This window comes from Arctopsyche grandis, chromosome 10 (assembly GCF_051622035.1).
Source record: "Arctopsyche grandis isolate Sample6627 chromosome 10, ASM5162203v2, whole genome shotgun sequence".
Classification (NCBI taxonomy): Eukaryota; Metazoa; Arthropoda; class Insecta; order Trichoptera; family Hydropsychidae; genus Arctopsyche; species Arctopsyche grandis.
This window is the reverse complement of record NC_135364.1, coordinates 12,555,703-12,573,968: the sequence shown is the minus strand read 5'-3', so window position 1 is coordinate 12,573,968 and position 18,266 is coordinate 12,555,703. Positions and strand designations below refer to the sequence as shown.

The window sequence follows — 18,266 nt, the reverse complement described above, 5'->3', positions numbered from 1 at the left end:
TGTGATTTTTCATTTAATTTTATTGAATATTTGTGAGTCGAGTCGTGAAATTAATGTGTGTTTTGTATTATTGCAGGTACGCAAGGCCTCATATTCGTGGTGGATTGCGCCGATAGGGATCGCATAGACGAAGCGCGACAGGAATTACATCGAATAATCAACGATCGCGAAATGCGTGATGCAATTATACTTATTTTCGCTAATAAGCAGGACTTGCCCGATGGTATGATAAACCCACCGTCTATAAAGTTGAATATTTTAATGTTTGATTTGTTTTAATTGGATTGTTTTTTTTTTTCATGTGAAGCTATGAAACCCCACGAGATTCAAGAAAAGTTGGGGTTGACTCGTATTCGAGATCGCAACTGGTATGTCCAGCCGTCATGTGCCACGACCGGAGACGGTCTTTACGAAGGACTCACTTGGCTCACAAGTAACCACAAATTATGAGCCCCTGAATAATGGCCTTTCTGGTCAATAGTTTTGTCGTCAATAGGTATTGCTTTTTATTTTGAAGTTACATTTATAGCTATCATTTGTTTTACATGTTGTTTTTGTTCCATGAAAATAATATTACATTAATTCCTAAGGAATGATTAAATTTTTTAAATTCATTTTGATTTATAATTTTATAAAATAAAAATATTTCAATATTATAATATTTCATATAAGATAAATAAAGGTTTTTTTTTTTATACTAATTCATTATAGAGCGCCTGAATTTTCCGAAAACTCTATGAGAGTCTGCGTATTTTCGCAAAGTAACGGTAAAAAAAAGTAGTAGGTTTTGTAAATTGAACATAACTCTTAAACGTTTCTATATCTTCTCTACACTTGTCTTTAACCGTATAAATCATCATATCAGTATTTCTCAATCTGTGGTCATTGCCGAATTCAATTTTGTATAAAATTCAAATACATTTCAATATATTTTCACGTAATAAACGATATATCTATCTTTTAGATTATTGTCTTAATCATTTGAATGAAAGATTCAATTTAAGTATGTATGCTATGCGAGAAAAAATCAGTGCTTTTCAATATCTGAGGATTTGAAATCTTTTCTAAATTTTAGAATATTGTTGGTAAATTTCTTGGAAACTTTTTAAATATAAATTTCTTGAAAACTTCAAGCTTTATAACAAATATATGTATTTTTTAAATTTATTTATCGATATTTTGTATAAAGATATACTAGTATGATATCTATGAATGAACGAAACTATGAATGAAACTACATCTTTTAAATAATACTGTTTTGTATGAAGTTTGAAGGATTTAAAAACACGCTGTGTTAACAGCCTTTGAATGGTAAAAAGTTTTATTAAAAACACAGCATATGTGTTTACGACCCTTAGTGAGTTAATATTAATAAATTTCTGTTAAAAACATGATGAAATGGAACATTGAGATAAATAACTAAAATAGCATTTGTTTTGTAAAATAATCAAGTGTTTTTTTTTTTGTTTTTAATTTATTGTTCTCCTTTTATTTGTACGTAGAATTGCTTTCAAAATTGAAATTATGACGGGGATTTATTTTATTATTTTTTAAAATTTTCATTATAATAATATAGTTTTTTCTGTTTTCAGGTTGACAATATGTTTGATTGTGAGGCATCAATATGGAAGGATAACCCTAGATACAATCTAGTAGTCAAACTAGACAGTGTGTGTTGTGGGACAGTGATGGTTGAAAGTGTTAATTTTAATGTACAATAAAGAAAAAAAAACATTTAGGAAATATCAGACAATTATAGTGACTCGAGTGAATTTAAATATAAATTGTTATGACATGCCATTTATGTTTAGCAATATTATTGAAAAAAAAAAAACATTCATTTTATGAAAACTTAATTTCCTAAGATTTCAAAGTATCTGATACTTTACACATGCCAATAGCTTATTAAAATATTTATAATGAGATTGAAATTTAAAACAAAGTGAATTTGCTGTTAACGAAAAATATAGTTGCTAATGCCGTGTTTAAAAAGAGTGTGTATAAAATTATATATGATTGAGATGAGTTATATCCAGTTTCAGGCGGGAGGATTGATTAGGTGTGATACAGTTAACGATTGTAGTGTGTATCACGCAAGTAAATTTATACATGGTCCAATTCACACTGAAAATTATATAAATTTTGGTGTCAATAAATAATGAATAATAGTTTTTTAGTGTTCCTAACTTCATCGAAAGTTGCTTGAAACTCTTGATAGCCGTGTGAATTATTTAATTTTTCGGCTTATGATGTTGTATGATACACGTTCAAAAGTATATCGGTACATATTTATATGTATGTTTGAAGTATAATATTGATATTACTCATTTATGTAAAAAGAAAAACAAAACAAACCCACCAGGAATCATTTCAGTTTCCTGAAAAATTGACATACTCATGTAAATTTAATGCAATACGATGATTGCAATACAAATTATTAGCATATTGTATAATTTTTTAACTATATGCTTATATCCCGATGCCCATATTGTTACATGCTTGATATTGTAAGATTTAAGTGTTACATATATATCTTATTTTTGAAATGTGAATCTTTCATAACATACAAACTATATAAAATAAACATATATTAATGCTATATGTACAATCTTAAATAGTTTTTAATCTGGATATAAAAAAGCGTTTAGAATTCAATTATTGAATGACTTTCAATATTTTGATAAATAACCTTAAAAGAATCTTCGTCTCGAGCGATGCTGGTCATTGGAGCAAACTGTGGTCTTTTTAGGGTGCGGCCTATTTAAATTATACTGATTTTTGCGGGCGTTCTCTCGTAGTTAGTAGTGAGCCGCTAACTGTAGATTAATAGAATGGCCAATATGCACGTGTTAACTATATTAGGTCACATTTTGCTCTCGCGTCCATCGTCGATTGGGAGAAGTTTTGTACCTTTTGAGTCATTTTGATACTTGATTTTGTAAAATTATCTACTCACTAACGATCATAGCTTATGCACTTTATAATAGTAGTCGTTTACTTGCTGACCTCATAGTACTTAAAGTGTAACGTTGATCGATTACTTATAGTGAACTAAAACTATAATTAATCATAACGAAACTTTTTAATCAGTATATATATATCTATACTCAAAATTTAGTGTTTTTTTTTTTTTTTGTATAACCAATACCTAACTTTTATGATATTGAAAAGTTTCATAATCATAAATACTTCCTAACTTACGTTAATTTATTCTTGAAATTAACATAATGGCATTATTATTGTTTATTGATATTATTTGTATTAAAAAAAACCCAGCCTTAATGGTGCTTTGTTTCACCATCCATAATTATTGTTTACCATAGATAGTTATCATATTCCAAATTTTGTTTTAATTTATTTGTATGAAAATAATTGTTTGTAATTTTAGAACCAACGTTTTATACGAATAATTGGCATTTTGGGTGCTTATTTTGATAGACGTATATATGAAATTTTCATTAATATTATGTATGTTTGCCAAGATTTCCAATAATGATTTTTATATCATCATTCTCTCAAATGTATAGAGACATTTAATTAGACTTACGAGTAAAGTGCACTTTTTCGGAAATTTATTTTGGAAAAAAATAATTGAAAACTAATAGACTGACGGTTTGAATAAAAATATATTGGAAATTTGCATATTTCACATCTATAGATATGGGAAAAGTTATCGTTGTAATTTGCATATTTTTAGTTTTCATTTACATTGAAAGTTGATTTATTCATGCCACATAAAATGTATAGTGCCCAGTATACACTCAACGCAATCTTATTTATGACAAACGGAAAGAATTACGCTACGTCAATTTTTAGATATATTTTTGTTATTTAATTTTTAGTAGGCAAAACATAGAGACTCAATATTCGTGTATGTATATTTTAAACAGTATTTATATTCGCGAATGTTATTGTTGATAATAGAATAACATACACATCAACATTTTTGCTGAATGCTATAACGGTATGGTAGTGATAACTAAATAATTGCAATTGATGAGCGAAGATTTGTCCCTTGATTATGTATGAAAAGAAATATTATCCTATGTCATATTGTAAAAAGTATACAATATATGAGAAACTGCTATAGAGAATATTTCATTTAAGTTTAAATTATTTATGAATTTTGCATAAAAATTGATGTTCGTTTCGCACGAAAAATATTTCATATTTTTGCATGAAACGTTTGTTTTATGTATGTATATCAGAGTACATTATATGATTATATAATATTTGTCATGTGTTATTAATTGGTAAATTATATTTTTATCTCTCATAGATGCAATTCAAATTGTGTCGATCGAGTCATCAACATATTAATTTTTATATTTATGAGTAGTATTTTTCTGATAACGGGAACCACACAATTCGTAAATATATATATATATATATATATATCTGTATAAGTTTCTTTTGTCAGTTTGGTTTATTTTCTTTTCTTTTTTTATTGTATCTGATATTTTGTAAATTGTGAAATTATTCCTTTGATTATCTATATAACATACCATTTTTTATTTAGAAAAATACATTCCGTTTTTTTATATTTAAAAAATTGTTTTTTCATTTAAATTTGAACACATACACTAGTCCACAAGAATACACATATAATATCTTTTCATCTATACAGAATAATATTCCAAGTCAAAGTTCAAGACTCGACGACTGAGAATATATTGTGTTGAAATCTGTTCCGACATGCATACACAGCATCGTAACACAAATCAGGTACTTGACACACTTACAGAATTTTGATCATGTAATTTGAATATCTACATACATATATGATATAATATACATATACATATTCACAACACCATAAGAGTGAAAATCAAATTTTAATACTGAGGCAGGCTTACCTATGATGTGGCATGTGTTGTTTTGTTTAAAAAAAAAATGATTTCACTTTGGTTGACTTTGAGCGGTCTGTTTTGCTTATTATGCCAGCCTTATGTATTTATCACATAAGAGTTCTAATATCATTGTATGTCAAAAAATATGGGATAAAATAAAAATGTATTGAAAGTGATACTGGATTTTTCTTTTTGACGATTTACAATTAATTTATATCACAATAAGCAATGATGGAATCTCATGTAAATGTATAATTCATCTCTGACAATGCTTCAAATTATTTTTTTATTGTTTTGAACAATTGATGTTGTGAAATATCGAACTATTTATTACATTTTTAAATATCATTGCTAGATTATTCTTATTCTATTGTATTGCGATGAAGAAGTACGATTATTTTTGTTTTTGTTTCCTCATTGCTATATGATAATCAACTTGAGCTGTAAGGTTAGCAATTTGCTATTCTAAAATTTCCAATGGTTTGTTAATTGGGTTATAATAACGATATTATCATTGTTTTTAAAATTAAATAAAAAATTAATTGAAAATTAGTCAAGTAAAGTGTAGTGATTAAATTGTTCCCCGAAAATGGTTATAGAATTCTAAATAAGAAACAAAATTAAAATTTTATCATTTGTTTTTTTTATTATGTGTATTTCAACTGTTTATTGGAAAATGGCGTGGAGTCATAAAGGCAACTTTGACGATCAATCGTCAATAGTCTACAACCCAGACCCAAAAGGATAAGAAGAAAAAGACAAAGTACAAGTACAAATAAATATATTTTTATTTATATCTATTATACATATATGAGACACTAATTTTATTAGTCATATTATTATTATTCCGTTGTATAAGTTTATAAAACAGTATATGTAATATACTAAAGGTAACAAATAAAATAAGAGTTATCTCTAGGGTTACTAAATATTCAAATATTGAATATCGAATAGTAGCTTTAAATTATTTAGATTAAGTTTTGGTAAAGATATTATTTAATATTAAAAAAACCTTAATCTGGAACATCGGATAGAATAAAGTGATTTTTTCTTCAATCTGCTGATTGAAATAAAAATTATTCGAATATACAGAGTTAAGATCCCTAGTAATTACCTATTAACAAATTTGGACTATTTGATATTAGTTGAAGTCAGAGGGGGCAATAGGTCTTAAGCCCCCCCCCCACGCGCCCTTAAAATTTATAAATAATTCATTATAGAGATATGTAATTTTGAAATGTACTTTGTATACGATGTATCAATAGATGAACTTTTTTACAAGGCTCTTCTATATTTCACTTCGCTCATTTGATCATGAGAAAATTTGACTTTTGAATATCGATTACTGATCACGCATTAATGATATTAAATAAAATGTCTGTAGAGTAGTACATATTTCGGAGATAGTTTGCATAACCTAAATCTTTTGAACTGAAAATTCTAGGATAGTAATTTGAATTTAATTTGGTTAACCCTTTAAATGCTAGACAACGATTGTATATCGTTGTTTATGAAAACGACGAGAAGTGCTAACAATGCTCGGTTTTGATGTAATAATGGTCGTATTTGAATATTTACTGTTTGCCAGCGCATCAGTTGTATGATACATTTTATATAAATATATATTTATAAAAGTTAATTATTTTATAAAAAACGTAAAAAATTATAAATGTTGGCATTTTTCGCTAGGATTTTAAAAAACCTCGTATATATATGACATATATATTTATTATATATGCAAATATAGTCACATTTGTATTATTTTTGTTTAAAATCAAAGATCATTTAAAAAAATTTCGTCCGCATAGTTGACGTACAAAAATAAAAATATTATATATGTAGACTGGTGACCTGTGTGCACATACTTGTGCACGCGGTAAAATATCGCTATTCGGATCAACGGAATTAATAATTTAAAATTTAAATAATATTAAAAAAAAAAAATCGTATTTTTAAAATTTATTCTTTTGTTTATATCAAGTGACATGTGCAAAGCCCACACTATGCCGCGTCTCTTTCCACGATATACGATTCAAAGGGGAGAAAGAGACGTAGCAGGGTTAACGGACAGAACTTCGTACACACGCACGCATTAGACAATTATTTTATACGATACATATATTTATATTTAATGCATATTGATAAAAAACAAGGAATATTTCGATTTTTTAATATTTTTGTCGTCAAAAAGTAAATTGCCCCCCCTCTTCGATGAAGCGAGATTATCTTCCGTAAAAATTTTTTTTTAGTGTCTGCATAAGCACTATATTTTGTCAATACTTGAGCCTCAGGCAACAAAGCTCCTCTTGATATTTAAGTATTTTTTTAATTATTTAATTTTCTGATCTCAATTTTTTATTTATATTAAATTCAATTTGTTCTATGTATTATTGAATATGTATAAAAATATGAACTTTTAATAAAATCATTGTAGCTTGGTCCCACTTAAAAAACTCTTGTCGCTCACTTGATCTTTTGGTACGACGTCGTCTATGACACTTGATTTTCCGACGGAATTTTCCCAACGGCCGGAAAAGCGGTCTGCGTCCTGGCTAACGTAGTTTAAGTTTGGCGTATAGGTGGTGTTTTGAGATGTAATATTTTGTCCGAGTGTTGAGTTGTCCTGAGTGTGTCGGCGGCAGGCAAACAGCGAGGTCGCATCCCTCCAGCCGGCCGCCGAACGAACCCCTAACTTTTCCGGAAGGGGATACATTCGGGCGATAAACTACTTCCGGTTTTTCTCGAATATATCCCGCTGCAGATTCGACCGACGCACTCCACTGCGAGATCATCTGTTGCGCGCATTTCGGCCACCGTTGTTTATTTATCGAATGTTTATTCGCCGGAAACGTCTGCACACCTCGTTAGCAGATCTATTACAGGATTAGAAACATCCACGGTAAATTCGAACTTTTAATCAATCGAAAACTTGCGGCGTGTTTCGATCAGCTGTTTTGGGGTAATTTTTGCATTTTAATCGGACTTTTAACTCTCGACAGGCTTCAATTAAACTATGAATCATTGATTTGAGGTCTTTTCGCTGTTTAAGGTCCCTCAGTACTGTACGTATAATTGTAACGCGTTGGTGCTATGAAGCGGTGAAAAGTGTGTTTAATATATTAACATAGTGATAGATTAGTGTTCCGGAAAAATGTCGGAGAGATTCAAGGTGACCAAGTCCGAGGAGATGAAGTCGGGGTCGTACAAGAACTATGGGGCCACGGGGGCGCAGCAGGGGTCTCCGAGCGAGGGCAGCGGCGCCGGGGGAAGTGGAGAGGCCTCTGGGGCCCTCGGAAGACTCTTACCAGGTGAGATAAGCGATAAGAATACAAAACGGTACGCGATGTTAGTGTTTCTTAACGGTTTGATTGTGTGGTATTTATTTACAAACTATTCTGAAATTTTACTGAAGATTGTTTCGATAGAAAAATGTACCCATAAATAGAATACTGTTGCCGATCGACATAAACGATTTGAAACGTGTTTTTTTAGCTCATGCAATGTTCCAACTTTGGCAAATAAGTAAATCGCAATTTCGAATTCATGTGCAATGTAATAGTTTGAAATTATTTTCATTGAATGTTTGGAATTTAATGATTTTTAGATTGATGTATTGATGTATTATGATTCTCTGATTATTAAAAAATATTATTCAGTTGTTATATGTATACAATGGGTCTACCTCACGGGCCGGAGTGTGAAATTACCGAAAACGCAAATATCGGAAGGCAAAGATCGAAAATCGAAAGATCAAAAAAAAAGGGTGCATGGTAAACGGTACATACTCACTTAATTTGCGCGAGCAGGATACAACAGGAACAAGAGGAACAGGCTTTTAATGTGCGCGCGCAGAATACGGGAGGAAAAGCCTGTTCCTCTTGTTCCTGTTGTATCCTGCTCGCGCAAATTAAGTGAGTATGTACCGTTTACCATGCACCCTTTTTTTTTGATTTTTCGACTTAAGATCTTTCGATTTTCGATCTTTGCCTTCCGATATTTGCGTTTTCGGTAATTTCACATTCCGGCCCGTCACGGAGACCGGTATACAATGTAAGTATTATACATACATAAAATTTCGAAAAATTCTATGATGAAATTCTAATATATTTATGCAACTTTAATACAGTTAAAAATTTATCAATTACATCGTTTGGCACAGACAAATGTGTCGTAAAATACTACAGATAAATATATATGTGATAAATATACATATATTCTTCCCGTGAATTTAGTTGATTTTGTGACCATTTTTGAGAGTAAGAATTGTAACGATTAAAAGATCAGCGTCGTGTTTTAATTACGTTGCAAAATAGTATCATCTCCTATGCAAGTGTTTGCTGTAGAACTGGGTCAGGTATGTTTACATTATTTCAACGATTTCCTCAACTCTAGTGCGATCATTGGCACGGTTGAATTCTACCTCGAAATTAAAAGACAGTGTTCGAAATCCGAATGAGAACCTTCAGGATCAGAATTCGACGACACTTAACACTGATCTGTCTTTCGAGCAATTATCAACTGATCTGGTGACGAATTCGACATTATTTTTCAATCTATGTATGTATGTATGTATATCCACATGAATTAAGTGTACAGGCCAGGATACGTCAAATGCGAGCAGGATAAAAACATCGATAAGCGTTTATGAATCATGCTACTGATAAATGGTAATGTATCTAGCATCACAGCGGAATTAACGGCCAAGTGTATGTAAACTCTAGTTTATTTATTTGTTATCTCGTTTCATTAGAACGTCTGTCTGTACCAGATGTTCCGTTTTTTTCTTCCACTGAACGAACCACCTGTAGCATCTGGTGTTCTGCTGTCCGTTCAAACTCCATGCTGGGACATTCATGTACCTATAATACATACATACATACAGTGGCGGACTGGGACTGAAATTAGTGCATGCCAGGAGTCAAAGGGGGCCCACCCAGGGTTATAAAAAATTCCCCCCCCCTATATAACAAAATTTTCTTCTTTCCATCACGCTAAAAATCAAGGGTAAAAAATAAATAAAATTTTCAAAAATGGGAATAAACAAATTTAGGTACAAGAAAAATGGCAAAAGCAAAATAGATCCATAAATTACATTGTATATTTCGTTTTAACCCTTGTCCTAAGTAAAAATAATGCATCATAAAAGAATGCGGCATAAAAGCGGCTTTTACTTTCGGTAGAAAACAATCACGGACGTCATTTCAGCTTTTTCTTGGAGGGGGGCAGGTAAAGATTGGTCAAATTGAATTGTTTTTCAAAAAATCTTTTTTATATCGGAATAAAAATGGAAAATATTCTTTGCATACACTTTATTGAGTTATAAAATATGAAAAAAATAAGCTTATTTTTGAAAAAATAATTAATAAAAAATATTATGTAAACACTGAAAAAAGCGCAGCAGGCGAAAATTTTTTCAAACTGAGTCACTAAAAAACTATCAATTAACTTAATTTCTACCGACTGTCTTTTCACTTTTTATATGTACATACATACATACATATGTACGTAATAACAATAGATAAAGTTTTGTGATCATGCGAAAATCGAGATTTTGGGGAGGGGGCCCCTATCCTATATTTCTATGTATATACATAGAAATATAGGATATTCATGGATGTGTCTAGATGACGAATAGATTTTATATTCGGAAACTGTTTAAAATTGTGTATTTTAATCTTACTATATCGTCGAAGTATAATCAAATGTTATTTTGAAAGTATGAAGTAAATTTAAATCGCTGGTTGATGATGAATCGTCATATCAAAATTGTTTTAAGCAATTCAGTTTATATTATTCACGGAAATTTGTTTATTCCCATTTTTATTTCAGTAGGTAGTTGTTACATAGGTATTGGTATATATGTACATAATATTGAGGTTAGAAATGGGCCCAGCAAAAGGGCCCCCCGCAAATGTTGAAACTTACATTTCGAGCCTAATAAAAAAAGTTAACCGATCCTTGGGTTGTTAAAGCAGGTATTAGTTGTTTGTTTATTTATTTATTTATAGTTAAAAAGTTATTGACTGAGGGCCCATATTTTCTAACAGATAGTGGGGCCCACATGCCATCGGGCATGTTCACTTGTATGGCCAGTCCGCCACTGCATACATATATTGGAGGGACGTGCCATGTGATATTTTGGGTTTTTGTTTAATTTTCTAGACACCCTTCATTTGTCATCTGACATTTTAGATTCGATTTTTAATTAACGTATATTTGTAAGCGATTCCTTTCAATTTAAAAGGGTCGGGCGTAATTGGTGAAAGGGGTACGAATTATTTACATTTTAAGACTGTTTTCGGATTTTCATTCGTTCGTAAATGGTCCATTGCGTACAATAAGGTCGAATTTTAAGCTTGTTTGAAAGGCGCAGTTTTTCTGCGTGACTATACGATGCTATACGAAATTATTTTAAATTAAATTCAATCGGAACATATTTTCGATAATTTTTCATGCGGACGAGATTCCATCTGTGGGGTGAAATGTTTATTCGGAAAATTGGGTTAATGAAGTGATTTCCATACGCACAAAAAATATGCCTACATACGTGTATACCTTTCGAATATATTTTTGATCGAGTTATGATTTTGCTATTGCAATAATATACGTATTATGTGTGTGTGTGTGTGTGTGCGTGTATGTAATTTTTTCACATGAACAAAACGTTCGCGTGCGCCACTATCGTTGTTTTTCTGATATTTTATGACATGTGAAACGAATAATACTTACGTATAAGCGATTCATTCATGTATTAAAGCTATACGCGTACATATTATATTAGATATTTATAAATATATTCGTTTATTTTATCGAGGTAAGCCAGTTATCAATAGAATTTTTGTTATTAATCCACAAGAATTGAACTGGTAGACTACTTAGAGAGATGTGAAAGCTGAAAAGTACTACAAATGAAAGATAAAATACCCGACTATAGATTCCAATATTCTTTTTGAATAGGAAATTGACAGATTTTGAGACATCGACCGAACAACACCAAGATATAGAAAAATCGCGCGATTTAAAAAACACATATATCTCCGAATCTCGAGCCAATCAACATTTTTTTATCACCAGATTCGTGTTTACTGGGCATAGATCTATAAGAAAAGTCATATCTCGTCTCTGAACCATTTTTCGTGTCGAACAGTGTAATCAGTAGCATATATCAATGGTAAGCATGTAATGATTTCAAATGTGTGGTCATGAGTTATATCTCGTATGCTGCTGACCAGACCTTGGATATGTCGATCGTTTCCTATCAGAGTTTGCCAATTTATCTGATTTAATTGAAACGGTTCCAACAATTTGGCAACCCTGTCCTAACCCTTTCGCAAAAATTCGAGTTATTCAGCATCTCGATTTTCGCCGATTAGAAAGTTCTGAAATATAGTAGGTACCTGGTAAATTATAGAAATCGACTGATTAGGATATGAAGGTAATTTTAAATCGGATTTGGTTCGTTTTCGCACCAAGAAGTCAACATAGTGATTGTCGATAATAATTCCGTTCCTTTTGATGATATTGTGAATTCGCCGAAGCGAGAATTGTATTGAAAATTTCCACAAAAGTTTAAATTAGGTTCGTTTATTAGGACGAAAGTTTCAGCGCCTACAATCAACTTTGGAAAATAAAATACTATATCAAAAAATCCACCTTTTTTACGATACTTATCTTTAGATTTCGCAAAACTTAGCACATTATGTACATATATACGAGTATGTGTGTGTGTGTACGTTTGGCACACATCTTGTACATAGATGGTGCGTATATTTGCGAATAATTTACATTTCAATATGGTAGAAATCCGTGTAGAGACATAAGAGGACAGGAGAGGAAGAGGGTTCTTATCTCGAGTTACGGCCAGTCGTGTTTCTGTTATAAATGGCTATTCCATTTCCTATCTATGAGTTAATAATTGGATTAGTTTCATGTCGAAATCGTACGTTCCACTCGTAGGTATATTCGTTTTAATGAAATTATGTAAAGTCGTCGATTAAAGATCGATAACTTCAAATAACTTAATCCTAACAGTAATTATTATATGTATATACATAACTACATGTAAATAGAAATGCATTTACATACATATTTCAGTGTGTATAAAATTTAATATGTTGTAGGTTTGTTCCTTATATGGGAGTATTATATTTATTTACATTCTGTTTGAATAATACAGAGGCTTTCGAAATGTATATCAAGGCTTCTTAGGTGTCGCGGTTTTTCGTGGTATCGTGGAGGTTTAGCAATAAATGGCTTATATTTTTGAAAATTTATCGTTGATAAATTAAAAAGATATTAAAAGACCTACATTTTATGATTTTGTATGTACATATTTATATATGTTCCCGTTTATAAGTAAATTTAAATCACCATAAAGAGTTGTCGTTTTGAAAGTATGATGAAAATACAAAGAAGATGTGAATGATTACTTACTTTTTTCTAAACATACATATTTTTAGAAGAAATTGCTTCCACATAGTTAAGTAAGGGATTGAATTTTGTTTTATTCGCCTGGAAAAATAATTTTATAAAGATTTTGACTAATCTTTCACAAGTGTCCATCCAATTTCGCCACTGAAGAAATCGATTATCTTATTTTATCGAACTCCGCGATGAAATTTTGGACTTGTTATATATGTATACAATATTCATAGCTGCCCGATATTAGTAATTCTGTCAAGTGGAAGTTTTAGTAATTGCAGTCTTGTTTTCCTGGACTTCTTGTATTTATCAATATATATATATATATATATATATATATATATATATATATATATATATATATATATATATATATATATATACATATAGAAAATATATTAAAATGCTTTTAAAGCACTTCAAATTAAATATTTAAATTGAAGTTAAATATTTAATTATAGGGGCAATATCAGGCATTTAAAGTTATTTCATTAAATTATAATTCAGCTCCAACGGTTTTTGTACAAAATGGGAACGAGATATTTAAAACATAGTTGGTGTACAAATGCGGGTGTAAATTCTTATCTTTTCACTGATCAAAATGGTGGTTTCAACGATTCGCTGAAAGCGTAAAACTCCTCATTTCTAAAATGGAAAACGGATAAAAATTTTACATGAAATTTGCAAAAAGCTAAAAGTTTTAACATGTGAATATAAAATATTGAACGACCAGTGACATGTTCTGTCTTAGGTCGTATCCAAAGGATTTGAAAAAGTCTCGTTTAATCAAAACTTTTAAGTATAATTCAACCCTTTGACCGTTGAAGATTTTCACCCCACCTTTGCGGTTGTCTTTTGCCTACAAAGATTTTCCCGGAAGAATTCACCGCTCGTTCTAGAGGACTTTTTGTCCCCGAAGGTTTATTAACATTTCAATTAAAATTATCAAAAGGTGATTATTAATTATTTTAATTCGCTAGCTTAAGAATTCCGCTACCTACCCAACCATCCAGAAAGCGGGGAAATATATCCCTTTGTGCGAATTTATCTTTAGTAATACAGACTCGCAATTAGGTGAATTACACACGCATCACGTTTCAGTCGTATTCAAATTGTCCATATTATTATAATAGCGAGATTGGGTTTGTTAATACGATATCACGTGGTTTTGAAATTTTACACGCGAATAATGTGTAGAAAGTCACGCGTTGTCCACATCTGATATTCGAATCGAATTCGCATTAATTTACCGGTGCGAAATTAGCGCCAAACTTTGTATATTTCAGGTATCGATCGATCAATTCCGGATTTGTATGATTTATTGTGGATACTTGCGGATTCGATCTCTGCAATAAACTGTCACTGTAAATAATTTAAAATTTCAATTAGAATCGGTCGATTAATTGATGCTTCTCTTCTCGCGTTCGGCTCTCTCTCTTTCTCTCTTTATTTAAATTGAACGGTTTGAATTTTTGATTGATGATGCGTACACAAACATGATTGATTTAATTGATTTGACGTTAAATATGATCGATTGCTGCTGTGAAAATTGCGACTTGAGCTGTTGCATTCGCCAATTGAGTGTATATGTACATAATATGAGGGACTGTGCCTTTATGACGGAATCCTTAATCATATATGTTATATTTTAACCACGATGTACATATAATATGTATGTACAGACGTATATAAGACCAGCGAGGCACAAACTATTTTAACCATTTTATAATAAAAATTCAAATTTTGACAACTTGTCAGTATTCAGATGCAAGCTTAAACTTTGCACTTTTACGATATTGAATTTGAACAAATTATGTATTTGAAGTTAATATTTAAATATAAAAAAGTGATTTGTATGAAATTGATAGGTTTTATTTCCAAATAATCTAGAAATTACACTATCTTATATCAATTCTTTAGAATTTACGAAATTGGCTTTAAGTGGGTGGCTTTTACCGATCCGAGCGTATAATTAATTACATATTTTAAAAATACATAATATCTTTTATACACAGTTCCTAGAACACGATTGATGAAAATTTGATGAGAGGTTTCTATGGTGATGGTACCAGTTCTTTTGAAAGCAATTAGGCAGACAATGATAGTTAAATTACAATATAAGTATTATTCTACTATTCTAAACCCTTGTCATTCATAAATTCTACAGTGTAGGATGACAAGGTAAAAACTAATTAGATGCTATAATATAATATATGCCATATTTTTTAATAAACATGAAGTATGTAGATATTATGTTTTTATCATACAAAAAAAAAATCATACTCAAATATTTAGTAGAAATTTAATGATTTATTTTATTGTACACATTTCTAACATATGTAACATATGGAATTACCTATGATCAGATTATTTTGTACATAAGTACTAATATTTTCAAACATTACGGTGCGATTATACAGATATAGAATACAATAGATACGGGTCTACGTGACGAGCCAGAATGTTAAATTACAGAAAACACAAATATCGGAAGGCAAAGATCGAAAATCGAAAGATCTTAAGTCGAAAGATCAAAAAAAAAGGGTGCATGGTAAATGGTACATACTCACTTAATTTGCGCGAGCAGGATACGACAGGAACAAGAGGAACAGGCTTTTCCTCCCGTATTAATGTGCGCGCGCAGAATACGGGAGGAAAAGCCTGTTCTTCTTGTTCCTGTTGTACCGTGCTCGCGCAAATTAATTGAGTATGTACTGTTTACCATGCAGCCTTTTTTTTTGATCTTTCGACTTAAGATCTTTCGATTTTCGATCTTTGCCTTCCGATATTTGCGTTTTCTGTAATTTAATATTCTGGCTCGTCACGGAGACCGAATAGATACATATGTACATATATGGGCAAACTGGTACAATAAAATTATTTTGGTATCCATACAGCAAATTTGCGAGATACCCCTTTTTACACAGTATGTAGGTAACATGTTTTTATAAGAATCGATAAATTCGAGATGCTAAAATCTCAAATTTGCGAGAAACTGAAGAGGGAGGGGGGAGAGGATACTGATTTATTGGATTCGTCACAACAAATCAGTAAATTCTAGTAGGAGATGGTCGATCTGTGTTTTAATTACCACCTCTCGCCAGCATCGTATTTAGCTGGGAATTGGCTTAGATACCTGTAATAGCTCAGTGAGCTACACCGTGGCTAGATATAGAAGAAGGATGTACTTACATATATACATATACAAATTATATAAACGGCAAGTTGACGTAAATATCTACCTACATATGTACGTAGATCAACAGTCGAAGCTCAAGTGAACTATCGTTGGAACTTAATTTGGATCAATTTTTAAAACATTCTCTGAATTTAATTTGGAATTGAAAGTAAATTTGACAGTGGATATTTTTAGGACAATAAATAATAAATATAACATATTTTCTAGAACATTTTAATAGCTATGGATTTTAACAAACGGTCAGTTGATCTGCAAAGATATCCGTATAAATCCATAAATTGGTGTGAGATATTTATTACATCGTCAGTTTTGAATATAATTAAATTTATTCACCATTTATTTACTTTGTAAAATCGGAGTAATGGTGACTTTCAGCGGTAGTTCAGTCCATAAATTTAGTATGCTAATCGAACATTGCAGATTTCATATTTAAATAAGTTGGTTAATATATTCAAAATTCTTTAAGATTAATCGCCGTTAACCACTTTCTTTGAGCGATAAACAATTTGTAGGTGGAAAAGAGCGTTTCATTACGTCTTTTGTGTGAAAATAGACGTGAGTCACAAGCCTTGTTTCAGTTTGAAAGCGCAAAACGCAACGTCCGTTCGTTGGCAGTGATGATGTGTCGAATTTAATTGTGATAAATTAATGCGCCGATCGATGGGAAAAGGTTGGCGACTCCACAAAGCGTCCGACCATTGTGCGAAATATAATTGACGCACTTTTAAAAATAAAGGCCATTGTTGTGTCGTTCTTGGTGAATTTTTGTTCTCGTTTCCTCCCCCTGTCTCTTTATCTGTGCGGTAGAATTTTCACTTTGGTGACAGGTGAAAATATTCTAATTTTCACGTGGTGTTGTTCTTAACTTTTAACCGAGAGATGTGGTTGTGAATATTTTTTTTATATTGACGTTAGGCTACTGAGCGTATTATTACGACGAGATTTGGCAAAAAAAAAAAACGTTTCAAACGAATTCTACGAAAAGGACTCGAGAGAAAATATATTTTCCAAAGGATCACTTATTTTTTTGCAGACGCATTAATTCGCCTCTTTATGTCGTATTATAAAATATTATTATGTAAAATAAACCTACAGTAAGAGTATTAACCTAAATATGGGCTCGTCCTAACTAAGTATAGAGTTTTCTTTGGATATATGTATATACATATATATTTATGAAAGACAATTTATTCCTTAAATTCAATTCTAAGGCTTATCATCTTTTTCATTTAGGGTGTAAGAAGATAGACATTATAATTTAAGAAAGATAAAATGTATTTTATTATTTCCTTAATATAATTATTTAATAGTGTTAATTATAGTAAAATCTTTGATTTATATCATACTAGCCGTATTACCCTGCTTCGCTCGGTATTTGTAATATAAACCGCTTAAACATGACTAATCTAATAGTAAACATTTTATTAAATTTATTTGAATAGTTTTATTTTATATAAATTTATTTGAATACTCATTTGTTTTTTTTATTAAATTGACTGTCACGAACAAACAAACATACATATTATATAGTAAGTCTCTTATAAAAAATTATACGTATACCAGAATCCGGCGCCTGCGCCCCTTAGGGCTTCGCTCCTGTCTTGTCGGCTGCGCCCCTTAGGTCTTCGGCGTCTGCACTCCCTAGGGGGCGGAGCCCTAGGGCTTCGCCCTCGGCACCTTGGCCCCGGGGACTTCGAATCCTTTGAATCGAAAAAAATCGAATTATTTGTTCGATGACGTCACGGGTTTAGGACTCATCCATCGAACGAAGGTTACATACATACAAAGTCTCTTTC

General features: G+C 31.1%; 2 protein-coding genes across 5 annotated transcripts in view; both read left to right on the top strand.

Moving 5' to 3' along the window:
* Positions 1 to 3,581, top strand: part of Arf6 (ADP-ribosylation factor 6) — a 45,178-nt gene extending 41,597 nt beyond the window's left edge. Inside the window, exons 5-7 of one of the 2 annotated variants that reach the window (XM_077439158.1) lie at positions 77 to 223; positions 308 to 433; positions 1,593 to 3,581. In XM_077439158.1, the coding sequence (XP_077295284.1) occupies positions 77 to 223; positions 308 to 433; positions 1,593 to 1,597 (278 nt within the window). In that variant the 3' untranslated portion in view covers positions 1,598 to 3,581. Of the gene's footprint in view, positions 1 to 76; positions 224 to 307; positions 497 to 1,592 lie in introns of both variants that reach the window. The other variant, XM_077439157.1, reaches the window with a different exon arrangement.
* Positions 3,582 to 7,473: 3,892 nt separating this feature from the next.
* Positions 7,474 to 18,266, top strand: part of kcc (solute carrier family 12 member kcc) — a 322,100-nt gene continuing 311,307 nt past the window's right edge. The window contains exons 1-2 of one of the 3 annotated variants that reach the window (XM_077440388.1): positions 7,476 to 7,809; positions 7,900 to 8,158. In XM_077440388.1, coding sequence (XP_077296514.1) covers positions 8,002 to 8,158 — 157 coding nt within the window. In that variant the 5' untranslated portion in view covers positions 7,476 to 7,809; positions 7,900 to 8,001. Of the gene's footprint in view, positions 8,159 to 18,266 lie in introns of all 3 variants that reach the window. The other 2 variants (XM_077440387.1, XM_077440386.1) reach the window with 2 other exon arrangements.